Genomic DNA, 27,874 nt, shown 5'->3' on the forward strand with positions numbered 1-27,874 from the left:
AGCCGGCGAGCCTTTCAAAGTCTTGGGTCTGAGTTGAGTCCCTAAGAAACCATGTCGGCCGTCACAGGCAAACTGCACTCACCTCTCATTTAATATAAAAGGAATTCTCCATGAAATAACACGAAGGCTCGGCCTCAGCTATGGCCAACTCGGTAAGTAGCTGCTCACGGTGCTTTGCTGTTCCCGGCTCGGGTTTAAACACTATACGTGTGGACATTCATGCCACACCGGAGGGGTCCGTGGGTTCTTCTGCAACAAGGGTTTTCGGGCTGTACTGCTACTTAGCGCGCCGCTACCACATGAAATGATAGAGATGTTAAATTCCCCTCAGAGACAGACAGAGGAAAATGTTTTGGGAGAAACCCCCAAAACGTTTTGGCTAATGCGCCAATAGAGTGTTGGAGAGCGGCTGTAGTCAGTGAGTGGAGTCGCTGGGCCGGTAACGCAGACACGCCAACTTTGTTGAGAAGTTTGGGCTTTATTCTTACGATGTTACGGTTTAACAGTTGTGTAACGTTAGCTCACGAAACGAAGCACAGAACACACGCAGCTCAGCTCGTCGTGTTTAAGCGTGTACCTGTTGTTCAGGAGCACAAACGTTGTTCGACAGCAGACTGTAGTGTTTCAGGAAAAAACACCTGCACGAAACATGGACCCGTGACCCGTCTTTATTAACGCTAACCCTGCATCTTTGTGCTTTGCAGGGGGCTGTACAGGTGAAACTAGAACTTGGTCATCGTGCCCAGGTCAGAAAGAAACCCACGGTGGAAGGGTTCACCCACGACTGGATGGTGTTTGTGCGAGGATCGGAGCACAGCAACATCCAGCACTTTGTGGAGAAAGTGGTTTTTCATCTGCACGAAAGCTTCCCGAAACCAAAGCGAGGTGAGGAGAGCTTCCCTGGTGCTTTGTGGGGGGGGGGGGGGGGGGGGGGGTTAAGAGCTTTACATCTGTAATTGATCTCACACACACACACACACACACACACACACACACACACACACACAAATAAATATATATACACACACACACTTTTAATGTGTGCTGTTTCTTCATGTGCATGCATTTATTTCACACCTGTAGTGCAGCGTTGGCAGAGTCAGGTTATCACTGAAAGTCCTTTCTGTCATGTGTCTGTGTAATGTTACGTCCTGGTGTCATTTCACCTTTCATGTTTTGACACAAATAATCACATAAATAACAACAAACAACACAAATTAGTGAGTGAAAAGGTGCGGGCTGATGCTTCAGTTTATTATAACACAGTAATAACAATGATGACAATAATCATATAATAAGGTGAAGTATGTGTCTACATGCATCTTTGTTTAACATTTATAGCAGCAGTAGTAATTAGTATAAGATTAGTAGTAGCTGTAATAGACACAATAATATTACTACATACAAAACCTTATTTAAGTATAAATAGTTTAGTGTGTCATACATTCATTTATGAATTTCCAAACGTTTCCCAGACCAGTACAAACCAGTGTCAACAACAGCAGCTAACCTTGGAGAACCCCACAGTTAACCTTCAGACTGTCCACCCAGTGTTCATCACATAGCTCCACAGACAGTAAGGACGATCAGTAATGTTGAACTTATACAGCCCTCCTTTATCCTATGTGGGCCAGATCAGTGAAACTCCCCTTTCTGTCAGTGTAAAGAAGTTAGACTCCGAGGTATCTTAAAATAAGGAAACCAGGACGTCTCAATTTTCTACATGATAAAGAAAGAAATCTGTCAGCGCAACTCTTTGGAATTAAATTCTAAGAAAATGTCTAAGATAAATTATAAAGTTCTGGTAGCTCACTTACTGACCTATAATTCTAAAACTGGACATTTTTAATTTACACAATTATCTGATTTAACTGTTTCTCTGTTGTTTTATTATTTTAGTGTAGTATCAGTGCCCTTTATCTATTGGAAAAGCTGTAAAACGTAAAGAAAAATGCCAAGTTTACGCCCTCCTTCACAGTGTTTCAGGCTGTCCAGTGGGTCAGATTGAAATCTTTGCTAGACCGATCCTGGTCCCCGGGCCTTATGTTTGACACCCCTGATCTAAAACAATACTGGTGGCCACACAGATACTACTACTACTACTTACTACTACTACTACTACTACTACTACTAATAATAATAATAATAAGAATAAGAATAAGAATAAGAATAATAATGAAATTATTAGAAAAATTGGTCTGTAATCAAACCAAAACTGTATGATATAATCTTCTAAATGTATTTAACTTTGTTATCTTATCCTGTACTCATCCTAAATACATAACGCATACTTTGTCAAATTTTTTAAATTATTATTTTTATTTTAGGAAACAAATGAGAGACTTTATTCAGACTAAGGTTGGACGATATGTAAAAATCTTCCAACTGACAATCGTCAGTCCAATAATCGGCGATGGGCGACATATTTGTGCATCCACAGACTTTTTAATTGCAGAGCAATGTAATCAGTGTAGTACGAGCAAAGTACTCAAACTGGACTAACTTGCATGAGCATGCACGTGTCCACCATCCGGCTGAGTGTGCTCAGCCTATCGGCGATAGTTGAAATATTCATCCAGTCGCCCGACCCCAATTCAAACTCATTTTAATCACGTTCTTCTTCTACAATAATTCAGTCATGTAGACGGTAAAGCGTTGTTTGTTTGCGCCCGTTGTTTATTAGTAGATTCTGAAATATATTTTCCCGCAATAATCTGTAATGAAATTATGTAAAATAAATAAAACCTTTAAGCTTAAATACTTATTTTGTTAAAGCTAACATATAACTGTGAAAATTTGTTGAAAAATGAACAAGTTAATGTTATGAAGATACTTCTTCACCACGTGTTGTTGCAGGAGGGGTCAGAATCGTCCCTGTGGTGTCAGTACTGAGTTTGAAATTGTAGTATCATGACAACCCTGTTCAGCAGTGGCTGACATCATCTGCTTGGAGGGACACACAGTTGAGTTTTTAGAGGAGTAGAAGTACGAGATTAACTGTTAATGAAACATGGCACCCAGCTGACACAGCCCGACACACTGAAGCCACTGTGGAAAAGAAGGGTTAGTGGGATGTGGTAATATGGAAATCCACCACTGACGGGTCAGGTGATGGCACTGATCATCTCTTCAATGCACCTGTTGGTGAGTGGCATAAATCAGGGAGCACGTGAACGTTTTCTCCTTAATAGCAGGAAACATGAGCAAGCATGAGGGTTTAAGATTGTGTTACTGCATCTCTAAACCTACAGCTCCTATGGGATGTTCCCAGTCTGCACTGGTCAGTATCTATCAAAAGTGATCTAATAAAGGAAGGGGTTAACCAGCAGGGTGCAAAGACTGACCTGTTTGTGCCAGTCCAACGGGTGACTTACTGAAGCTCACATTGGTGAAAAGGTTGATGCTGGTTCTGATAGAAACGTGTCAGAACACACAGCGTGTCGCAGTTTGTTGCACATGGGGCTGCACAGCAGTAAGGATGTCCACGCTGACCCCCGTCTACTGCCAAAAGTGTCACCAGTGGACACCGGAGCATCAGAACAGGATGGTGGAGAAGTGGGAGAAGGTGCCTTCTTTGAGTAGCACAAACTGGAACAACTGGGACAAGTCTAAGGTGTTGAGTTGGGTTTCAGATTCATCTGTGGGGTGTGTTGGACAAACAAGTCCAGTCCAAGGAGGCCTTGCCTCACAGCTTACATGACTTCCAGGATCTGCTGCTAACATTGATGCCAAACCCCACCCTCCCACCCTCCGGGGTCGAATCCATGGCGGAGTTTAATCTGCCCCCAGATGGCTCACTGACTGGCCTATAATTCATTTTTGACATTTTCCTTTAAAGTGTTCTCAAACTGAACTTTATACCTGAGTGTTTCCTAGTTTTACACTAGTTGGTTAGTCTAATTTTTTCCTTGTTTAATCAACTAAGAGATTAGTCACCAGCACATGTTGTTGCACCTGGACGTGGTGTGCTTCGCACAAAGATCTGAGCTCAGCTGTTTTTCTTGACATGGTTCCTTTACAGTTCAACTGAAACAGCCACACAGGCTCCGCCTACACACTGAAATAAAACGGAGACGTTTCAAGACGTCACAAGCAGATATTAAAATTACAAACTGAAGTGAGGACTAACAGTTTGCTTTAATGGCAGCAGGTCGTGTGCTGATTTACACGGTAACCTTTGCAGCAGTATTTACTACAGATGGTTATAAACGGTAGCCTTGGAAACGAGAGAGTTTGGGGGTGGGGGGGACTAAATGGACGTGGACATCCTTTCAACATGTCTCCATTTCACTTGGCCTATCAAATGAAATATAAGCTTTGTATGTCCACCTGGACATATCTGGGGTCTTTCGGGATACCAAAAAATGTAGAAGGTGCTGAACATCAGTCATGTAGCTCTGCTGCTGTTTACAGTCGTCAGCTGGTCTTTATTGGCTTGTGTAGCAACACCAAACCAAACTAGGTCCACTGATAAGATCTCAGATCCTAAGTGCTCTCAATGTAGACTTCTTCATATGTCAGCACATCAGCTTTTTGTTATCAATCCAAACATCGAAGGGAGTCAGAGCGAGAACGCCAAAAGACGGCGCATGTCTAACTTCTTCTCACTCTCCAAACGATTGGGTGTGTAGCTCGGAGAAGCTCCCCGAGTCGGCGAGTAAAGCCGCCGTTGCGCTTCATCATTGCTACTGTGTAGTTAGCAGGCCAGCGTGGAAGTGTTTCCATGGTGACAGCCAAATGGCAAAGCTGTCTGAACAAATGGAGGTAAAGACGTTGTTAGGAAGCAGCGAAGGCGGTGCTGTTTTTGGCAGCAGAGGCTCGTGCTGCTTAAGCACCTCATTTGGATTCTGTAGTGCCGTTTAATCTACAGATGGAGGGAATCTCTCCAAAGGTGTTTGTGATATTTCAGAGAATTGTCACTTTAATGGAAAGTTGGAAGATAAAAAAAATGGTTCATCTCCCTGAAAACGGCGTGAAATGTGTAGTTTGCAACGTGGAGGAAAATTAAATAAGCTCTGAGAAACCGAAGGGCTTCAGGATTTTTCCGGTATTTGTTTTATTAATTTTTAGTTTTGTTGTTCCTTGATTCCTCAAAAATCCTTCCCACTCAGGAAGGTGAAACACAAAGAAAGCTCCAGGCTGGCTGCTGTTGTTTACAAGAAAGCATGGGGTTAGGAGGAGGTGCCGATAAACAAGGCGGCCACCTCCAAGGAACAGGAACTGGGCTGTAAATGCCAACTCTTCCTCGGTTCAATCAATGAAAGGAAGTTTGAGGAAGTGGTTTATTGAAGCTTGATTTATTTGGGTGTCTGTTGAAAGCTCTTTCACTCCTCTCTCAGTTGGCCTTACCATAAAACATTTGTCTTCCTTTACAGTCCCTCCCCACAACAAAGCTCCAAGGCCTGAGTCAGGACTCGCTCTGAGACTCGTGGCCTGCTGGTGGAGTTTTATTAGGGCCTGAAACCTGTGAAAGCCTATGGTATCTGTTGCATTCATTTATTATTACTTGTTAACCTTTTTTGACATGAATATATCCATAAGCCTGAATAATAAGTCATTGTTATAGCCATACTCTCCATACTGGGACTTTATATCCAGTACATGATAGCTAGTAAGCAGATGTAGTGGAGCATGTCTTACCTCGTGAGGTTACAGGACCTGAAGCCCACCTCTGATGGTGGTGTAGTTTGGTTTCCACCTGCGTAGATTGTCTGTTTGGACTTTACCCTAAAATATGAAGTACATTAAATTGACTGCGTTTTGGTGCTGTACAAATAAACCACTCTTCTTCTTCTTCTTCTTGTGGCTGCTTCGTTTGAGGGTGCAGCAGATCACCCACCTCAGTCACACCCTGCATATCCTTTATCCCCCCCCATGGAAAACATTAATAACAAGGAGCAGCACCGACTGGAGCTGATGTGACCAACCTGCTGTCTCTCTGTCTGCTTTTCACTTTTTCTCGATGGTTCTCTTCATGTCAGATTTGTTCTAACACTTGTTTGGCAGCTTTTGTTGGACGTAAAGAATCATAATGTGCTCCATTATTACTTACTTCTTCATCTGACTCATCAGTTACACGTCTGAGGAGCTACTTTTTGTTATCATTATCATGGTATGCAGATGTTGTCATAAATCAGATGTTCTCTGCTGTGATTTCAGTTTACGACTCTGTAGGGCGTTCATCCAAACTTCGTAAACGGTCCTTCTCAGGCATGTTCGAGTTGTCCTACATTGTCTGCATCATGTTTGCTCTTCATCAAACATGTTGATGATGTTGACGCTAATAAAATCAGATCAAATAATAGGAAATTGATCGACCTTTTGCAAGAATTAAAGTTTGCCACCCCGGAGCTCACTGAGCATCCAACACACAGGACTTCTGTGGTGGTTTTATAGGTGCGGTGTGGAAGTTTCACCCTGCTGTGTGTGCTGTTAGTCTCAGACCTTTGATCAGGAGTTTCTTTCAGTGCGTTTCTGTGGAGGTGTGTGTATCTTAACAGGCTGACATATTTGATATAGTGTGTATGCAGCCTCCTTCTGTACTTGACCTGCATTAGCATGTGTGCTAGCGGGGTGGGAGAGGTACGAGCAGCGAGGAGGATGCTAACCTTTAACTTGCTGAGGCTCTCCACCCGTACGGCCTAACTGACCTCCAACACAAACTTTAGCGTGTGCGTTCATCCCTGCTCTGCTCTTGCTGCTCAGGAGCTTAATGTTGACCTCTTTTTGTCGAAGGGTCTTGCTGTTACCTGATTAGTGTGATGTAGAGTCAGGAGAGGTCGTGTAGGGTGGTGGAGTGCAGGGTTGTTGTTGGGTGCTCTGCTCAGTCAACCACGGACACTCTTCATCACCTGCGGTGTATATCATGACGAATTAGTGTTGTCTGTGCATAAATAAGCACTAATCAGATTCACCATGACATAAGAAGAATGCTTTTGCTCAGCTTTTTGTAGTTTTCATCAGAGAACAGGCGCAACTGTTGCCTGCTGGACCATAGCTTCATGCTGATGTGCAGCTAGGGTTGGTCAGTACTTTGGAACAGTTTTAATAGCACTGTCTCTAGTAGAGCAACAGTGATTGACCGATTGATTGATTAGTTGATCAATTAACTGATAGTGTTTCTTGTACCTGCAGGTCAAAGTGCCTTTTTACAGGGATGTATGAATGTAAGGGTCATACATTAGTACCAATATAAACCCACAAACAGATAAGACGTTGGCATTTTTCAGACAAAGGAAAATGTGACAAAGCGATTACTTAGATTTAGGTTTGGCTGCTTGATCTTTTCCTTCGAAATTATCACATATGTGCCTTTCTTGATAATTCCTTCCACTAGTGCTGGGCGATATGGAAAAAATATTTATCACGATATGAATTATTTTATATCACGATAACGATATATATCACGATATACCACCTGACCTGTGGTCATCTGGAAAGTATGCAGTCTTTAAACAGCGAGTGGAGAGGGTGCAGTCTTTGTTTCGAATTACTGTAAAGCATGTCGCAAATCCGGGTGCACGTAAAGCAGCACCATGTCGCAAAACCACAAGACAGAGTTTCTTTGCGAAAAATATCATTTTTTTATACTTTATTTTCTCTTGCATAAAGTTAAGAGAATGTATAGTGAGAAGACAACACTAATATATTTGCCACAGGCTATTTAACCCTTTAAGACCTACCATAGAACCAAGTCCGCCAGAGCTTATCTTTACATTTTACATGCTGTAGTGCCATTTGTGGGAGCATTTCAAGTTGCTATACATCAATACAACCGTTATAGCCCAAATTTTAATAATATGTATGCATTAAGTCCATATTAACTACATAAATTGCAAAAAAGTGCAATAAACTACAAAAAAATTGAAAATCTTTTTTTTTTTTACATATATTTCTAGTTAGAGAAATTTAAGAGGCTTATCCCTCAAAACTGTAAATACAAAAAAGTTGCACAAAATAGTTTCCAACCACAAGAAATTTATTTTGAGTGTGTTCATAGTTTTATGTTTGAGATACACTAATTTTTATATACTACAGGAAAAATGAAAATAAATAAATGCAAATTTGCAAAAACACAGCATGTGCATCAAAATAAACTATTTACAACAGTGTAATTTGACTTCTAAGCATCCCAGAAACGATACAGAAAAGCATAAAGTCAAACATGACTTTTAAAAACACCAACATAGGCTTTGAAGCTTAAAAAACTACATTTTCCGCGAAAATGACGTCACTTCCGGTTTCGGACAGGTAATGGCGGACATGCGAGAGTTCGCGCTGACTTATATTCCAACATAGGAAGTGTTATGAACAGCTGATGGATCGGCAAAGCCTGTTTCTGGAATATTATGTTTTTGTTGCTGCAAGTCTGGAATATTATGTTTTTGTTGCTGGAAGTGCTTTTTATGCAATTTTTGCAAAGCTATATGTGGAAGGAAACCGTAACCTAGGGCAAGCTAATGGAATAAGATGTAAGTACAACTCCTACGGCTTCATATGCAAAAAAAACATTATTGCGCTACCTTACGTGGTTCCAGTTCTACAGGGATTTAAAAATAGTTAGGCAAAACGGAGTGTGCCTGCTCCGACCGGTTGTAAAGGGTTAATGATATATTTTATCTAATAATTTGTAAAATTCGGGTTAGAAACGATAGAAACGATAGAAGACAAATGGCACGATAGACACTTTTCTATCGTCCACACGATATATATCGTCATATCGCCCAGCACTACCTTCCACCTTGACAAGATTTCCTGTTCCAGATGGACTGAAGCATAACCACAGCCTAATACTCCCACGCCCTCGTTTCACTGTGGGGCCGTGTTTTTGGGGTCTACATCTGTCCCTGCATTCTCCAAACATAAGCAATGTCTCTATTAGGGCTGTCAAAAATAGGCACTCAGATGTTAATCACTGACTCCAAATGGTACATATTTGCAAGAACATCAATACAAAGAGTGCTGTTTTCACATGGCACTGCTGCAGTAAGTCAGGCATGCAGCTAACAGCTGTGTTTAACACCCAACAGTCCTTTCAGAGGAATTCCCAGAGATCAGTGAAGCTTGCATTTCACTAGTATTAAAGTATTAAATAATAATCATAAATATTAACCTGGCTGGAGCACATGTCTTTACCAGGATGTAAAGAGCTGTGTGAAAGGTGAGTTTGGAAATCCAGGCAGTGAGCGGCGTGAGCGTTCACAGTGAGCACTCTGTTTTCTCTGTCTTCTTCATTTCAACACAGCTAATACCACACTTTGTCCAGATGTGATAAATCAAGAATGAGGTGATGTAGGGTTGGGAAGTTCATACCATAGGTGCTCTTCTAAAGATCTCAGACAGATTTGAGTCTCAGCGTCAAGGTCAGGGATCAAGTTTTTGTAAAGTCTTGTGAATGTGATAACTCAAGGAGGAGGTCACCTAAGATTTTCAACTTGATACCAGAGGTGTATCTGCTGAAAATCTCAGATGAGTTTGAATCCCGCTGACCTCGACCTCGTGGTCGGAGGACAACATCTCTGAAAATCTCTTTGGCTGAGGGGGAGCGCTGCAGGCCACCAGGATCGATTTTATTTAAATCGACTTTATATTTGAAAGAATTAGTTGAAAGGTAACAACTTGACATTCTGATTCATTTTGTGGGTAACAAATGCTGTGACATTTAATTTTGTCAAACAGCTGCAGATTTAAAAGTATGGAAGGAAAAAGAAAAGCTAACGTTTCACAACAATCATTATGTGCTCCATCAGGTCATGGCTGCTTTTTCAACCTAAACCACTGAAACCTGAGCACATAGCTGTGTATACAAGGACACTGAGAGGTGCCACTGTGTCATAGTATGAATACATGAACAGATATAGTTTTAGACTACTGGATTAGATCTGTGACCAGTAAGTAAAATAGTTTGTAACTTATTAACAACAATAAGTTTAAGGCTTTCACATCTTTCCTCGTGAGTTGAACAGCAGAGGGATGATTTGAGAAAGATGTCGTCCTTCTCTACTCTCATCCATCCATACAGCATTTCTACACATTCACACACATCACCATCGTAGCTGCATGCTGTGATGTGTCGAACGGACAATATTTGAGAATTAAGCAAAGCTTCCTTTGTTCAATGAGCACACGTAACTTAATTAGTACATTTCCTGCATTGGTACGTTTTGTGACTCAGGAGGGATCCGTTGTGAAAAACTGGAGTTGGTTTGCCTCCTCTACGAGCATGTGTGGACGTCTGGCCTTGTCATGTGTGTTTAAGGCTTTGGTTCTGTATCGATGCATCAGAGTAGGCTGCAGAAATTGAGTTAATGAGGTCTCATGAGAACACCGCTGCAGGATTAGTGTGTTTAATGACACAATAAATGAAGCAACAGTCTTAATACAGTCCTGTCACCTAGTTCAGGTGTGGAGGGGATGTGATTTATGTAATGGTTGGGTTTTTGTGTTTGTCAGAGCGGCCGTCTCCCAGCAACCCAACCAGATGGCTGCAGCACACTCAGCGCTGCTCTGCATCTCATGTAACTGCATGAATTTAAAGCAAGCTTTGTGAACTGTCAGCCTCCTGGTGCTGAAGTCTAACAGCAGTTTTCTCTTTCAGTGTGCAAGGATCCACCGTACAAAGTGGAGGAATCTGGATACGCAGGCTTCATCTTGCCCATCGAAGTTTATTTCAGAAACAAGGTACATTTAACAAGCAGCACTCAGCTACCAGGGTTTCTGTCTGTGGGTAATGCACTATTGTTGTCAAGACCCTGAACCTCTAAACCATGAAGGGCATTTTATGTATACTCTGAACATGTGTCGTTTTATGTATTATGTGGAAGCTTCTGCAGTAGCGGTTACTGAAGGAGTGTACGCATGATACAGTTGTGCTCTCTTGAAAGTGTTTTTGCTGGAAAAGAGAAATAAACTGTCCTACCATACTCAGAGGTGTGTGTGCAGCTCTAACAAAGCAGCAGGTCACACACACAGCTGGGCCTGCACGAGTAAAGGCGATGTCACCTTTGCCATGTAAAGGCTAAATGAAGTGGTTCTCACACAGTGCTTTTCTGCTCTCAGCACTTTGGGTGACGACACCTGGTAACGTAGGTCATGAATGCAGATATTTTATGGAAACGAAACAAAGCTTTACACAGCAAACTGGTGAACCCACACAGATGCTGGGTCAGAGCCATGAACTGGCAAATCCAGTGGAGAGAAAGGTGCATTTTGGAGTGCTGGAAGAGCTTTATTATTGGTTATTGGTGCAAAATTCAGAAGCAGCATTTGTTCCAGAGTTTTAGTTTGTCACTGGTTCCACTGGCTCTATTTTCTTTGACGTTTTCTAGCAGAGAGCCTTTCGAACACGTCTAACAGATGCTGACTCCTGAGCAAAGGTCGTCTCAACCCAAACTGTGATCATTTCATCCAATGGCGATTTAAACTAAAAAAGCCAGTAAAAATCATTAAACTAAGTCCAAAAGCAAAAAATCAAAGTTGATCTTAACCCAGCAAAAACATGGATGTTCATTTGAAAGCTGCCTTAAAGTTATTTTTTTAATTAGTCATTTAAAATCAGGAATTGAGTTTGCTGTGTTACTGTGGTACTTACTTAGTGCCTAGTGTATCATATTTAACAAATACAGTTCTTGTACATAATCAGTGTGATTTAGTTATTTCCCCCCTGAAGAAAGTAAATAAATTGCACAACACTTTTTTGCCAGATGTAGCAAATTCAATCAAAATTAAGGGTGTATATGAAAATTAAATTTTAATTAATTCAATTTTTTTTTTCATGGTTCAGGCTTCAGAGGGTTAACAGGCAGTGTGGTGTTTGGGATCTGAATAATGTAGTCCGGTCGCAGCAGATGGCCCCTCCCCTCCCTGAGCCTGTCGGAGGTTTCTTCCTGTTAAAAGGGAGTTTTTCCTTCCCACTGTTGCCAAAGTGCTGCTCAGAGGGGGTCATATGACTGTTGGGTTTTTCTCTATATCTACTGTACAATATAAAGCGCCTTGAGGCGGCTGCTGTTGTGATTTGATGCTGTATAAATAAAATTGAATTGAATCTAATTAAATGATGCAGTCAAAAACAGCACGATGTGGGTAACGTGCTGCATGACGGATTTTTATTGTTTGTCCCTTTCGTGGTTTTCCTTCCACTTCTCCGTAGGAAGAACCGAAGAAAGTTCGCTTTGATTATGACTTGTTCCTCCACCTGGAAGGTCACCCGCCCGTCAATCACCTCCGCTGTGAGAAGCTCACCTTCAACAATCCAACAGAGGAGTTTCGTAGGAAGTTACTGAAAGCTGGAGGGGTAGGCACGAGGGCGTGACAGCCCAGGTCCATCCTGGGCTGTCGCTTTATGTGTGGAGTATATGTGTATCTTCTTTACATCAATGACATGAGTTTACTTTCCTCAGTAAATCTGAGGGTTTTAAAACTGCACTTCAGTATTGATTTACTTTATTTGACATGTCTGGAGCCTCTGATTGGCCTCACAGTGGGCTGAAGTGCTACAGTCTGGAGAGGACAGTCAATGGCTGAACTAGTTTACACTGCATATGTGAGAAATGAATAATAATGAATGCAGTTTGTATTTTTCTGTTTACCAAGATTGTCACTCTGTTCTTCTGTTGTCCTTCACAGCAACGAAATCCTCACAAACGAAGTTCAGAAGACTCAAAGGTGAGATTTCTAACAGGCTTGTAGCTCATAATGACTCCGCCCTCCTGTTACATGTGCTGTTACCACCTCAGCAATGACACGATGAAGCAGTTATTGTTGCTGCAGATGTTAAACTTTGTTGTAGCACTTTAATGTAAAACCAGTTGGCTTTGTTTCAAATGTGTCCCATTACTAAATTGTGCACTTGAACGATTGTCAGATCCAGTGCTCACATAAGACACCTACAGTCGTGGAAACACGGCGTTCACGGGCAGTGTATGTACGGCCCTGCTGCTCCACACCAGCACAGGTTTTGGTAGTTTTCTTGTCTGGAGCCTTTACATCTATGTTAACATAGTGCGACTGTCTTCCTGGAGTTTGCCAAAAATAACAGAGCAGCACAGTTTAGCTTTACAAAGTCACAAATCTGTGGTTCTGTATGGACAGCACCAAAGTGGACATGTTTGCTATAATGTGCAGTGTGAAAATCAAACGCTGTTACTAAACATAAAGCATGTGTTTCTTTTTAAAGGTGTGCCAGAAATCGTGGAACAACGGTTTATGTTGTTAAAATGTTGATAAAGTGTTTTAATATGAATTCAATAAACACATCTTTAACTTGCCATCCTTTGCTAAGCTTTTTAATTCCCTCACTGGGACTTTCATGTGCACTGACTTCATTTTAATCCAGTTTATTTACCTGCTCAACATGTCCTGAAGTTCTCCAGAGGCCTGGTAATGAGCTAATCATGTGATTCAGGTGTGTTGACCCAGGGTGAGCTCTGTAACCTGCAGGACACCGGCCCCGCCCCTGCACTGCCATCTAAGATGACAGCAGGTCCACTTCATGATTAGCCATAGTTAGCTAAATGTTTAGGCTAGGCAGGAATCGGGTTCTGTTCTTGAGTAAGATTTCAGACCACGTGAGACGTTTCATGAAGAGGGGCATGCGGTAGCACATGATGACCTATATAAGCATTAGATCAAACGTTTGGGGATTTGAGTGGAAGTTGGAGCGGTGCTAACCTGTTGTGCTTCAGGTGAACCTCGAGTGCAGCCAGTATAGTCTATGGTCATATGGTTTTGTGTGTGTTTGGTAACTGTGTGGCATTTATGTTACTCTAAATCTTCATGATATCCATCTTCACTTGTACAAGTGAAGAATCCTTTGTTGTTCTTTCTTTGATTGTTGTTGTTGTTTTGACGCAGTTTTTTTATGGGAATGGGTTTGAGCCAAGTCGGTTACATGTTACAGTTACAATGTGAGGCACTGATGTCACTGGGATGAAATCGATGTAATATAGAACAAATATGTACAAAAGTGCTCACACAAGCTGCTTGACAGTAAAGCTGAACCTTCTTCACTGATGTCCTTTTTTTCTGGTACTTAACTCTAAAAACACAGTAATATTACTCAGTAAATGACTGACTGATTTATTATCAGCTTTCCTGGTAGAGACTGAGCAGCCTACATTTACTGAAAGCAAAGAACTCTCTGCTCATTTAAGCTGCTGATTTTCCTTTGGCAGGTGATGATAATGCAGGAGGGCTCAACCTCCCTGTTTGGCTCCCACCTCAAGCTGGCAACACTTCCCAACAGCTCTGACACAAAGAAAAGCAAAGGCTTTAATGCCTCCAAGGTCAGTGTCTCTGCTCTTTACCTTGTTAGCTTACAGCACTGCTGCTACAAAGGTCGCTCGCGTTGCAGCAAAGACCAGCTGCTGCAAAAAAGTTGTAGCACAAGCATGAAATATGTTTTTTAAACCTCAGGGTGATTCCTCCTTGTACTGCACTAAACGCTTTGGCCTGTCAGGGCCTGGAGCCTCTCCCAGGGTGCACTGATGTGTGGTACTAATTTATTTATTTATTTTAGATGAATCAGTAAATACTAAAACTACAATATTGTTAGTTGATATACTTAATTAAAAAAGTAAAAAAAATCAATCAATAAATAATAATATGGTGGTAAAGTTTATATATGCTAAAAGCTTGTTGCTAGGCAACATGATTATTTCATAATGTGTTTAACTGAGCTGTGGTGAACAGAACTGAGATGGTGTTGTATGTGGATAAGAGTTTTCTGTGTCTATTATTATAGGATTTACTGTACAATGTAAAGCTTGTTGTGATTTGGTGCTGTATGAATAAAAGTGAATTGAACTGAGTTCAAACCAAGGTGCTTCGGCCTATTCTTAGCAGGAATGTGCCGGGATCATCAGAGCTGCTGTCATTAGACGTATCGGACGGACTAGTTGTTTAATGTTAACGTTTTAATTGGTGCCCAATGGGAGAAAATTGTGTCTCCCATACGCAGTCATCTGCCAGCAAATGGCAAAGCAGCCATCGCTTAAAAACTAGGCCTGTTATTGTTACTCACTGTTGAAGTGCAAAGAATGAGATCGCAGATACAAGACGTGGGTGGGCTTTTGCTTTGTGATAGGGTGACGAGTTCAAGAGGGACTCGGACTGGAGTCGATGTCCTTCTACATCGAAAGGAGCCATTTGAGTCGGCCGCCGCCGGGGTGAGGTGTTCAGGGCGTGGCCTTCTGGGAGGCGGTCCCGGGAGAGGTTGCTTCTCGGCTGGCTTGGGAATGTCTGTTTCCTTGGATAAACTGAAGAAGGCGGTTGTTGTGAGGGAGCTCTGGGCTTCTTCACTATATTTTTATTTAAACTGTTTCTAGCACGTCCTTAGGTTTCATGTGAGGCGCTCTACAAACTAAAGTCATTATTCATAGATTTATTTTAATGCAATGACCCGTCAGAGGAAATGGATGATAATTTATGGTGTTTCTATGAATTGCATCAATGTGCATCATTAATAATGCACAGCACAATGTGTCACAGTGTATTCGTTTTGTCATATTTAATAGTGCATGAACATCTTTAGTAGTAAGTTATCTTCACATCATATTTAACCTTTAGATGAGAGACTGGACCCTACAGTCTTCCACAGGTGGGTCAGAAATGTTCAAATCAATGTGTTTTTATGCCACTTGTTATTTTGGTTACCAGTAACCAAAATGTTTTGTACCATGTTGTGCTTTAATGTTTGAAATATTTTGTCTTTTTAACGTTTTAAACATTTTTTAAACATTTTGAAAATTGGAAAAAGGGAAAATAATTCCCCAGCAGCGAAATTGTCATCGTCCGTTCTGTGTATATGCATGAGTACATCAGTGTATGTGGTAAGTTTAAAATTTAAATGGCATGATAGCAAATGTTTTTATAGCTGGAACATGAAACCAGAACAACTGCTGTTAAAACCAACCTCAGCAGGTTAGTTTGGAGCCACTGATGCAGCTGAGGGTTACTGTTCTGGGTTTAGTCTGGTGTTGGAGGATAACGTGTTCATCATGCACGATGTGAGACGCCACACAGCTGAGCAGCATTTAAAGTGTTTGTCCATTATACAGCCCTCAAAGTGAACCCACAGTGTGTTGCAGTGTTTCTTAGTTTCACAGCAGTCGTTTGACTTTCCTCATTTAGTCGGCTTAGAAATGAGTGGCCAGGAACATCCCTCGTTTTTCTGCTGGGATCCACTTTATAATATCTGACGTACATCAGAATGTCAGGGGCCGAAGATTTACCTGTTTGGATGTTTGTGGACAAAGAAACAGATATTTAGTGTATTACAGTAATACAGCATCTGTGTTTCGCTGTACAGTTGATCATTGCAGTGTAATTCACGTTTGTCAGCCAATATTGGGACACTGCGTGAAATGTAAATAAAAACAGAATGCACTGATTTAGAACTCATATTTATTATTAAAATGTAGAAAAATATGAGCTCATTTGGATTTTGTTGGCACAAACACATCAGCAAATAGAATCAGCTGATCTGTTCCACACTTTGTGTTTTTGTTTCGCCCAATCAGCTTTGGTTTTAACATCAGAGTGAGGGACAGTTAGGATTAGACCCAATCACCTGTTCAGATTATGATCCCACAGAGTGGGACGAAGCCACACCTGAGCAGTGTGACTGCTTCCTTCATAAAGGAGGCGTCTTGAAGCTGTACTGTCAATAAAGGTTTTTGTTAGTGTGTCCAGCACTATTCACTATGCATAACGGATTATGTGCACGTGTATGATGTCTTTGCATGTGTGGACTGAGTGGGTTTCATGTCCACGGCACCTTTAAAAACATCTTTACTTATAAAATCGGTGGCGTGTTCAATCAGCTGACAGCGGTATGGTCTCATCAGCCCCCTGACAGCGCGAGGAGCTTCCCTTTGCTTTGCGCCTGAACACTGAGCTTTACGTGTTTTGTAGCTTTAGTCTTTCTTTCTCTTTTGTTATTGTTTTGCTTGATGTCACTTTTCATCTACAGCTACTTAAATATCCGACGCTACTATCTGATCTCATGTGTTTGTTTCAATCTGCAGGATGGCTCTACAGGAAACGCTTTCCTCATCATGGCCACAACCACCAGCACTGACAACAGCAGCATCTCCAAACTCCACAAGCCATTAAAGGACCATAAAGACAAGACCCCAAAAGATTTAAAAGACCCCAAAAGTGCCTTCAGGGACTCGGGCTGGGAACCCGGAAAAGCCCCCAAAGAATCTTCCAGGAAACCCAAAGAGAACCAGCCACTCAGAGAGATCAATCCTAAGATGGGCTTCAAGCAGCCCAAGTCTTTGTCTAAGGAGCGTAGGACCGAGGGGATAACTCATGCGTCGAGGTTAAACAAGCGCTTGTCCGGCCTCGAAGGTGACGATCACGGGACCAAAAGACGCAAAAAGGGGTTCATGAATTCCTCGGAAATGCAGATTTCAGAGTTAGACGGTCAGTGTTTGGATAAGAAACTACTGAGAGACAGATCGCAGCTGCACACCAGTAAGCTACGAGCAGAAAGCGCGGACGCAGACCTCAGGAGCGTGTCCACGCTGCCGCCATTCCAGGACCTGGTCGATGCTAATGACTCTGATATGGAGGAGCAGTCTGCCAGATCAGATGTGAGTAAACGTGACGCTTTACTGTCGTTACAGCTGGGAATGAGCTCATCTACTGGCTCTGCTACATACAGGTGTACAAGTATAAGGCACATCTTCTCCTTGATGTATATAAACAACCACCAGGCATGGTTTGGGGGGGGGGGCACAGTAAACCTGGTAGAAGCTCAGGTGTGTTCGTCTGCACATTGATTGGTTTGGGAGCAAACAGCTGATGATGATGTGTCTGCGTCTTCTTCAAACCCGTGAGCCAAATTAGGAAAGTTTCATGAACAGGCTGACATTTGACCTTGTTGCCATGGCCACGCTGGTTTGCAGAGAACCTCCCCATAAAGATGCTGCTTTAAAGCCAAATCGCAGACGAGAAAGATTTATGGTTTTACAGCACCTGAGGAGAAACGAGGGCCGTAAATAGCACAGCTCCTCTTTAATTCTTTTAGCTTTGAAAGAATCAAATGGCTGCGTGTTTGTGCGTCACAGCATTTCTTTATGCAGTAGTTTTTATTTCTGTTGTCAGTGATTGTATGACGTGCAGCTCTTTTATGCATCGTTCTCTGCAGCGTGGTTAGTCAAAGGAGTTCTCACAGAGTGGCACCAAAACCTGTGTTTTTGTCATGGAAGTAGCTTTGGGGTGGGGGCTGCTGCTGCTGCAGCTACTGGTTGTAAAAAGCATGTGGGGTGACAAATTCCAGGCATTTGATTGTGCCCAGGCCAGCAACCCTGGTGGGCCTGAGGCGACACAGCCCAGCGCTCCCATTGCTTCATCTTTGATCTCAGAGTTTGGGAGTGAGTGCTCGGATAAAAACGGCAGAGAAGGAAATGTGGACGAGGTGATGACATGAAGGAAGGGAAACTGAGTGTGACCTCCGACCAGCACATGTCTGTTTAAAACGAATCCGTTTTATTTCCATAGCGCCACATCGTCGAGGCGCTTTGTGCTGGATGGTCAGGACCCCACAGACATACTGGTGTCAGGATGCTGACGATGTCACTCTGGTGACAGATAAATTTAATAAAAGAAAGTTTATCATCTATTTGATTTAAGGGAAAGTGTCCACTCGTCATCATCACACAGCACAAAGATAAGAACATTTAATTATGTAAGAGTGTCTTAAACTTCAAACATGATAAAAATAATATCTTTATTTTGAATGACCGTATTCTTGTTGTTGTGCTGCATTTTTCTACATACAGCTGTTTTAATCACATCCCAGGTATTTGTTTGCTCTTCATGAGAGTGATGTCGTCTGCTGCTGTGGACCATCCTCTCTCTTATTTTCAAACTGTAACGAGTGCCAGCCATCTGCTGTCATTAGCTTTGCAGGTTAGCAGGATTCATTATTGTAGGCTGAACAGATCACAGATGGGATATTGATCTGTGACAGAGCGGACTGTGGACGCGTGGAGGAGCGAGCGGGTTGCTCGCTGTGCAGAGCAGCGGGGGGAACCTAGCTGAACCCATTGTTGGGAACTAATCAGAGGAAATCCAGAGCAGATGAATCGGATGGTTCGAGCGTGAGGAGCAGAGCTGAGGCAGAGCGCTGCGAGCTGTGGATGTGAGAGCGGCTGCATCAACTTTTCCTAGTTTGTTCCCCGTGGTTTCTAAACTAGACCGTCAGACAGTTTCCTGGATGTGCTGAGAGTCGCTTTATTGTCTCTTGATGTGATTGGGTTTGCTTACTTGGAGTAAAGGAGAACAAAAGCCGTAAACAGGAGTGCTGGTCAGATTTATGACACTTTGAAGAAGCCTGTAAACCAGCAGAGCAGCTGTGCTGTTTCTCTCACGTTTCTCCTCACCATGTTTTGCACTGTGAAGGTTTCCTTATGTATCTGTGCTTGTACATTGAAACACGTTTAAACGTGCACTGTCATTGTTTAAGTCCACATCTCAGTCAATCTGAAAGAGTCAAACATCCTCACTCTGGGCTGTATGAGCCTCGGCTGCCTGTGGGCAGATACTGCTTCAAGAAAGGGTTTAAAAGAAGAGATTTTCATTTTTGGCTTTTTATGAATCCAAACTACAGACGTGTCAAACACATACATGAACATGAAGGTAAGGACTGTATGGAAATGTCAGCACACACTGTTTCATTTGAACTTTTCTCTGTGTGTGCTGTTATAAAAGGTACTGCTTCAACCTTGAACATAACATTTATACAAAAATATAATTTTCTCGTGATGCTTTGCCAGCCCAACAGAAGATGGATGGCACTATGAAACCAGGCTTCTGTTGGAGCTTTTCTTTTTTAAACTAATGTCAGGACAGATAGTTCTGACATTAGTTTAAAAAAAGACATCCAGTGCTCTCTGTACGCTTTGTGCCTGCAGCCTCGTTTGTTTTTTTTATGTTTGTATTTGTTGAAAATAAATACAAACCTTGATAAATAAACATGTTTTTAATAAAGAGAGTCCCCCTCACTGTAACTCTTAATTCCTGTCCCTTGGAGATGGTTTGAAAGCCGAACGAGTTCAAAGTGGGAACACTGAGTTGTGGTTGGTCCACTCCTGGTGGGTTTGGTCTTCTTTCAGCAGAGAGCACATGCATAATAATAACAGTATTCATTTGCTTCTTTGTTTGCAGAACCGCCTCATTCAGTCAAACAGCAGTTTGAGTCATATTTTTATCATTAATCGCTGCCTGTTTCTCTTCTTCCTCCCAGTCTGAGCAGCCCAGTCCAGCCGGTTCCAGCTCCAGTTCAAGCTTTGCTCCTACACCCCACAAACGGCAAGGTAACCGACTTGGACCGTGCACACAAGTTACAAAGTTTAGTTTGTGCTGTTTGTTAGTTCGTGCAGTCAAAGCGATGTAACCAGTAAACTGCACCACTTTGAGTTGTTTGTGTTTTCGTGATTAGATTTATATCATGAGTGCCACGTGAAATTAAACATAATCCTGAGCAAATGATTTAAACTGTACAGGCACATGTGTTCAATGCCATTCAGCAAACCAACAAACAGCCACCTTGCACACATGCGTGTGCTCAGCAGCACCAGAAGAATTTTAATTCACTTTATTTTCAACAAATCAACAACAGCACAGGACAAAGGGGGATGGCTGGTGGGCTGTTGAGATGTAATCAGATAAAAAATCTGGAATATTAACTGTGATAACAACAGTTATCCTGATAGATCTTCAGCTGCTTGTTGGGAGAATCTGGGAGAGGAAAACTAACTGTGCACAAAGTGTCTGAATGTTTTCCCATCTTCACGTTCCACGATGCACAGAGGACAGGCGGGGGTGACAAGACTATAGTGAGTCAAACTGTTGTGTTACACAGGTGGAAGTATTCAGTCTGGTAGTGTGAAGCTTAAACTGTGTTTTTAACATCACTTTAGGTCCAGCTGACATAAACTTATCACACTCACTGGTAGAAATCAAAGAAAGCAAAATGATGCGTCCAACAGTCTGTTGTCATACAAGCGTAACACCAAGTACACAGTGGTAGCCTGACACTTAATGTGTGCCCTGTAGAGACTGTGGTATAGTTGTCATAAGGTTGCTACACTGTTTGGATTAAACGCTCCTCAGCAGCAGGATCGATATTGAACAGTGTTGTTTCACCGCCTCCAGCTGACACGCAGCACTCCTGCACACAGACAGACACACAGCCTCTCTCCTCACTACGACACATGTAGCTGACATTCACAACAATGCACATCACTCAGCAAAACTCCAATGTAAAGAAAACTGAAGTGTTACACAGTTACCATAATCGTTAACCTGCTTGGTGGGAATTAAACATGTTCACGATTTGTTAACTTAATATGGAGATAATTAGCTGTTATCATTAAAGTGGACATGAAACTTTACATGTATGAAGGCTAATTTACACCATTGAGCCCTGCTCTCAAAGGTAACGCTGTCTGTGCAGCTGGATTTAAGAAGTAAGTGCTTAAAGTTTAAGTTTATATAACAAGTTTGCCGACATCAGCATGTGATGTCACTGGGTTGGTTAGTTTATGTTAGCTTACTAGTAACAGTAACACTGTAAAATACAGTCGGTGCTAGAGCCTATGGCTGATTACAAAACAGCAACATTACTGTGGATCTATGTTAATTACACATGGAGGCGTCTGCCTGAAAAATGTTATGCTCATGTTAACCTCCTAGGACCTGGCGTCCACATATGTGGACTTCACATTTTGGGTTATTTAGACCAAAATACTCAATTTTGCTCTACATGGGCCTGATCTCCACTTACGAGAACGTTATACTGCTACTGTGCTATCAAAATTTTAAACGAATGTCCTTAGATGTGGCTGTTAAAACAAATCTGGTAATTCTTTGTTTTTACATTCATCGGGCCCCAAACTGACCAAATATCAAAAAGAAAGTCTGGAACTGAAGTTAAGAAGTACCCACCGAAGGAAGGATGAATGGCTGGATCATGAAAACCTGGCATATCTCTGCATGGTGTGTTTTTACCTCTCGGCTGTAAAAAGGCTGATTGTCATCACCCCGCTGGTCGGATAGGTGGGATGGAGAGCCAGGTTTGTGCATGCAGTACCTTAAGAACGAGGCTACGTAGGATTCAAGCTAATGACGTCGACAAGCTTGAATCTCGGTGACCTCGACCTCGAGGTCTCTGGCAGAGGACCCGGTCATGTGAGAAATGTTGTGCCTGGCTCTTCCACTTTAGGGATTACAGCTCCTACTGTGTTTATTCCTACTGGGACCACTTCATTCTTGACCTTCTACGTCTGCTCCAGTTTTCCTCATGCTCTCTGCTGGGATTGCCACATCTATCACGACTGCAGCCTTCTGCTCCTTGTCCACCACCACTGTGTGTGGTTGATTAGCCAGCAGCTGCTGCCAGTTGTTCTTGGAGGGCTGTTTGCCTCTTTAGCCAGTAGGTGTCCAGTACTGTCCAGCTCTTCATTGGGGAGTCATTGTTGGATGTCTGTGATTGTTATTTTGGCTTTTTCTGGGAGGTTCTTTGGTCTGCTGTTGGGTCCTCCAGCCACCTGATGTTGGTGTTGTGTGATGCTACTTTCTCGCAGTACTGCTCAGTCTCAGAACCTGGTCTCTGTCTTCCCTGGCTAACAGTAGTCTTGCCAGACCTTGAATTTGCCTGGTATGCCTGAACCGGCATCTTTTTTTTTTTTTTTTTTTAATGGTTTTTTTATTAGTTTTTTTCTGTTTTCACAAATAGTACATAATTGCATAACATAATAAAGTATATAATTCAGAACCAAAAATAAATAAATAAAAAACATAAACAAACAAATAAACAAAACAGAACAAAAACAAACAAATAAACAGACTGATAACTAAGCACAAAACACCAGCTCAGGTCCATCTAAAAATAAATAAATAAAAAGAAAATACAATACAGTGCAATACCTGTAGTCCCAGTAGTACGTTGCAGTTTGAACACTCAAGAGAATCCTTGTAACATAATATTAGAAACATCAGGTTCCACATAATTCAAGTATGGTTCCCACACCTTAAAGAATTGATCTGTTTTTGAATGCAGTACACATGTAAGATATTCCAATGGCACTAGATCCAACACTACTCTCTGCCAACCTTTAATAGTTGGTGCTTTTTCATTAATCCATTGGAGTAGTATATTCTTCCTCGCCGCATAAGTGAGAACACAGTACAATCTCCTATTATTCTTGGATATTAACCGTCGGCTGGGGAGGCCCAGTATGAGAGACAAAGGGTCCATCTCCAATTCACAACAGAAAATCTTCTCCATTTCAGATGACACATTAGACCAATATTCTTGCAATTTCAAACATGACCAGAAGCTGTGAGTTAGGGTACCAATTTCTGTCTTGCATTTGAGGCACATGGGTGAAAAGGTAGGATTATACTGATGTCTGCGAAATATGGATATATGCATTCTGTGTATGATTTTTAACTGTATTGCTTTGGTAAGATTACAAACTGAGATTGATTTGGCATAACTCCAGACATCTTTCCACTCTTCATCATCAATTGCTATACCTAACTCCTTTTCCCATGTGCCTTTAAGCTTCTGTGACATCACTGAAGGTACAGAATATAAAGCCTTATAAAATATCTTCACAGGTACCTCTTTGTACTTTCTCGCAGTACTGCTCAGTCTCAGAACCTGGTCTCTGTCTTCCCTGGCTAACAGTAGTCTTGCCAGACCTTGAATTTGCCTGGTATGCCTGAACCTGCATCTTATGTAGCCACTCTACATCCTGCCCCTGCAGTGGATGAATTCTTACGTGATACAAAACTGTCATACTGAGATATCATTGCTATAGCAACACCAGGTGTTTATGATCCCTAGTGCATGCAATTAAGAGACACGCCTGGGCATGTCTGGGAGTGAGAGCCACATGTGTCAGTCTGCAGTGCAGCATCTTCAGGAACCTGTGGGGAGATATTAGCTGCTGGTGTCATGTGACCCAAATGTAAACAATTGACTCCACCAAGTGTGGCTGAAGGACATCATGTGACAGGAAGAGCAAACAGTGGATGAAAGTTACTGATACAGTACATGGTGCAAGACCAAAGCAGCAGGTTAAAAAGCTCAACTCATGACCCAACATCCCAGGTAGAAGAGAGTCTTCAGTTTTATTGTGAAAATATTGTGCAGGTTCCTGGAGAGTCACAAGGTTAAGTTACTTTAGTTACTGTTTAACAAAAGTTTCCAGGCCAAATTACGACTAACACTAACCCTATTTCTGTACTAAATTCGACTTATTCTGTGTTGCCGTGCCACTTTAATGCTGCTGCAAATGGCACTGTGTGTCATCAGTGACAGTAGCTCATTGGAAACAATCATGGAATGTCCTTCATTTAATCAAACTTAGAAATGCTGCATAAAATATCTTTTTGTGTAAATTATCAGAAACATTACCACAAATCTGCTTAAAGTATCACTTTGAGCCTGTAAACAAACGGGCATAGCCCTGGTTTATAAAAAGAAAAGAAAAGTGTTGAAGACGTGGTAAGTGAGGCTGCTAAATCATTTTGAGATTGAAGAACATGAAAGAATCATGTTGTTTTCCTGAGCAATGAGAACGATTGAAAACCAGAGCTGTAAGTCATCTATGTAGAGTTAGAGATGTGTGCATGTTCCCTTTGAAAGTCAGATACACCAGTCCACATTTGCTGAGCTTTACAGTACCAACGTCACAATCTGCTGCTTTCTGCTTGTATTTCTGAGGTTTAAACTGCAATGACTGTGGCTTTATTGAACTGTTTGAACTGTTCCACTCAGTGCTTGGCCCACTGCAGTCAGTGATGCAGGATCTGCACTCGGACGACGATGACGATTCAGAGGACGACAACGACGACGTGGATTCAGACACGGATCGAGCAGCCCACGCACACCTCACACACCACCAGCACAGGTTAGTAACCCGAGGGCAGCTTTTCGAATGGCTGAACCGCACACTAGTTTAGTTTCATAGAGCTGTGCGCAGACATTGGTAATGAATTCCTTTTAACAAGGATATTGCTATTATGTGGGCTACTTTGTATCTCAGATGTTTGTGCAGTAGAGCCAGCCTTTAACAACAAACCTGTAAAATGATGAAGAGCCGCCATTTAAATGTTGGTTAAAATTGCTTGGGACAGTTTCTAAACGTTCTTTCAACGTGCCTTTACCAACTTTTCAAGTATTTCATGTAAGCTCTTTCCAACTCTCTCCACCATCCTGTTGGTGGAGGCGTGCCGTCAACCTTTGCCAAAAAGCATAACTTAAATGTAACCAGATGGTCTCCGTCTCCAACAGTTGACCGGTTTTCCATCAACTATGCGCTCATTATCTATCTAGCCCAGGGGTGTCCAACTCCAGGCCTCAAGGGCTGGTGTCCTGCAGGTTTCAGATGTTGCTGGATCCAACACTGCTGATTTAAATGACTGAACTACCTCCTCAACATGTCTTGAAGTTCTCCAGAGGCCTGGTAATGAACTAATCATGTGATTCAGGTGTGTTGACCCAGGGTGAGATCTAAAACCTGCAGGACACCGGCCCTCGAGGCCTGGAGTTGGACACCCCCGATCTCGCTGGTCCCCTCCCTGACATTGATTCTGTGAGAGTCACCTTCATGTTAAAGACCGTCCTTCGTCCCACTCTCTCAGATGCTGCTCATAGGGGATTTTTCATTGTTAGCGGTTTTTAGCTAACAGCTGAGACAACAGTTTTAATGTCTTTATTCTTTGTAACTTCATACTTAGGATTAGTTTAAGTGATGGCAGCAGAAGTGACAGCTCCTCCCATTCCCCGCTGTCATGCAGTGAGGCCCCGCCCTTATTAAAGTCTACTAATAACCAGGTAATCATATCAGTAATATACTGGCTTATGTCTTAGATCAGCATCATTGAAAGCCACAGTATCCAGGTGTGTGCGTGACCCTGGGTGACTCTTTGCTCTTCTGTCTGTCAGATAGTGGAAGTAAAAAGTCCCACCAAGCAAGACAAGAGCAAAAGCATGGAGTGTGATAAGGTGAGAACAAGTGTCTTTGGTTTTTAGAAACAGTGTAATGTGGAGTAGACTAGTAAATATTCTGAAATAAGGAAAGATAAATCTGTGTTTGAACTTGACGTCACGTCAGCCGCTGTTTTTATGTCTTGAGGTTTGTTACCATCAGCCACCGCTACATGACAGCCGTCTTTGCTGTGTGCTTTCCAGGCTTACCTGGATGAGCTGGTGGAGCTGCATAAAAGACTAATGACACTAAGAGAAGGTCACATACTGCAACAGGTGAGCTGATGTCAGCAGTGTCCGATACGTCCATCAGACACAAACCCACTTCTACAAACTTTGGGATCCGTGTCAGATGTAAGAACTGAATTCAGTGATTTTCAGATCTCAGATTTTACTCACACGGTTTAAATCGACCAGTTTAGGAAACACGTTAGCTCAGGTCAAAGCTCTCTTCCTTCTGATTGGCCAGCTGAGAGCGTGCTGTGCCTGCAGCAGATGACTGCATAAAGAAATCTGCTTGTTTTAAATAAATATTAGACCTTAGACACAAATAATAATGTAGAACTATTAGTTAATAGTTGCAGACTTTACTTTGACCCAGCCTGTGCTCACCACTCTCACTTTCTGTCTTGCAGATTGTAAACCTGATTGAAGAGACCGGACACTTCCACATTACAAACACTACGTTTGACTTTGACCTTTGCTCTTTGGACAGAAGTACAGTAAGGAAGCTGCAGAGCTATCTCGGGACGTCCTGAGGCTCGGAGCAGTCGGGTGCTGGATCCGAGCCTCTGACTCGTCCTGAATCAGTTCCAGCTGTAGTTGGCGTGTCTAAACCTCACAGTGGATCCAGCCTCTGCTTCGACCCCCCTGAACAAAGAGTTCACCCTGCTGCAGAAATCGGGGGTAGATGTACGAGATCAGGATGTCAGCAGGCAACAATCTGAAAACTTGATATGAAGGATTGGTGGGTGGGAGTGATTCTGCTGCCATGTATGTTGTTGTTTATCGTGACAAATGCATGATCAACTTTGCCTTACAACATTGTACGTCTTATTTATTAAATTTAATTTGCAGGTGTGTGTGTGTGTGTGTGTGTGTGTGTGTGTGTGTGTGTGTTGGGTGGACAAAAGTGAAACAGGACTTTGTTGAAGAGCTCTATAAGGCACAAGTCTGACCAGTAACGCTACTCTGCTTCAGTCTCTGATCAGATGTCCGATTCATTCATTTCCCTGGGATCAAACAGCGTCCACACAGATGCATCTCTGTTATTCTGTTTTGTTGTGTGCGACCTCACAGTTTGCAAAGACGTGTGAAATATGAAGAAGAATCCAGCTGGAGGTCTGGATACAAAGTGACACATCATGGCGAGCGTGCTGAGTTGAGCGCTCCGTCGTCTGAAAACTAAAAGTTCAGAAGTGTTTCTCCAGTTTGTTGGTCTGGAGTTAAAGCTTTAAAAAAAACTTTATTTGTAAGTGTGTCTTTATTAAAGCCACCTTTATGCAAACTCTGAACTTTGAATCCACTGGAGCTTTACAAAAATCTTTGGCCTCGTCTCCTTTAAAACAACTACTGCTGCAAGTGTCCTTCCTACATTAACACATTAACATAAAGATCCTTTTGAGAATAAAGTGGAAATGTGCAGATTAGTTATTGTAACTAAAACTGATCCTGAAGCATTTCACCAGCACTTTTCTCTAAATAGATTTTTGCATTTATTCTCAAAATGATCGATATTGTTTTTTTTAATCTTACTGTGGTCCTGTTTTAAAAACCTGTTTAATGTTGTTTAAACAGCAGGGCATGAATGGCTGCTCGCCTGTGCTGAGCACCCATCTTTGATACAGGAGAGCTGCCTCTCAG

General features: G+C 42.2%; 1 protein-coding gene across 2 annotated transcripts; it reads left to right on the top strand.

Moving 5' to 3' along the window:
- On the top strand, positions 1-27,601 carry mllt3 (MLLT3 super elongation complex subunit). 2 transcript variants are annotated; one of them, XM_063465245.1, is made up of 13 exons: positions 1-152; positions 705-885; positions 10,598-10,680; positions 12,149-12,292; positions 12,625-12,663; positions 14,172-14,282; positions 17,025-17,597; positions 20,255-20,324; positions 24,800-24,932; positions 25,762-25,858; positions 25,970-26,029; positions 26,216-26,287; positions 26,647-27,601. In XM_063465245.1, the coding sequence occupies exons 1-13, from the start codon at positions 141-143 to the stop codon at positions 26,767-26,769; spliced, it is 1,698 nt and encodes a 565-aa protein (XP_063321315.1). In that variant the 5' UTR covers positions 1-140; the 3' UTR covers positions 26,770-27,601. The 2 variants fall into 2 exon arrangements, with proteins under 2 accessions (XP_063321315.1, XP_063321316.1); XM_063465246.1 differs by lacking the exon at positions 14,172-14,282.
- The last annotated feature ends 273 nt before the right edge of the window (positions 27,602-27,874 follow it).

Source organism: Pelmatolapia mariae, linkage group LG20 (assembly GCF_036321145.2).
Source record: "Pelmatolapia mariae isolate MD_Pm_ZW linkage group LG20, Pm_UMD_F_2, whole genome shotgun sequence".
NCBI classification, from domain to species: Eukaryota; Metazoa; Chordata; class Actinopteri; order Cichliformes; family Cichlidae; genus Pelmatolapia; species Pelmatolapia mariae.

Coding starts and splice junctions, on each gene's coding strand:
- mllt3 (XM_063465245.1), top strand. Junction 24,933..25,761: donor CTCACACACCACCAGCACAG/GTTAGTAACCCG, acceptor CTTCATACTTAG/GATTAGTTTAAGTGATGGCA. Junction 26,030..26,215: donor AAAGCATGGAGTGTGATAAG/GTGAGAACAAGT, acceptor TGTGCTTTCCAG/GCTTACCTGGATGAGCTGGT.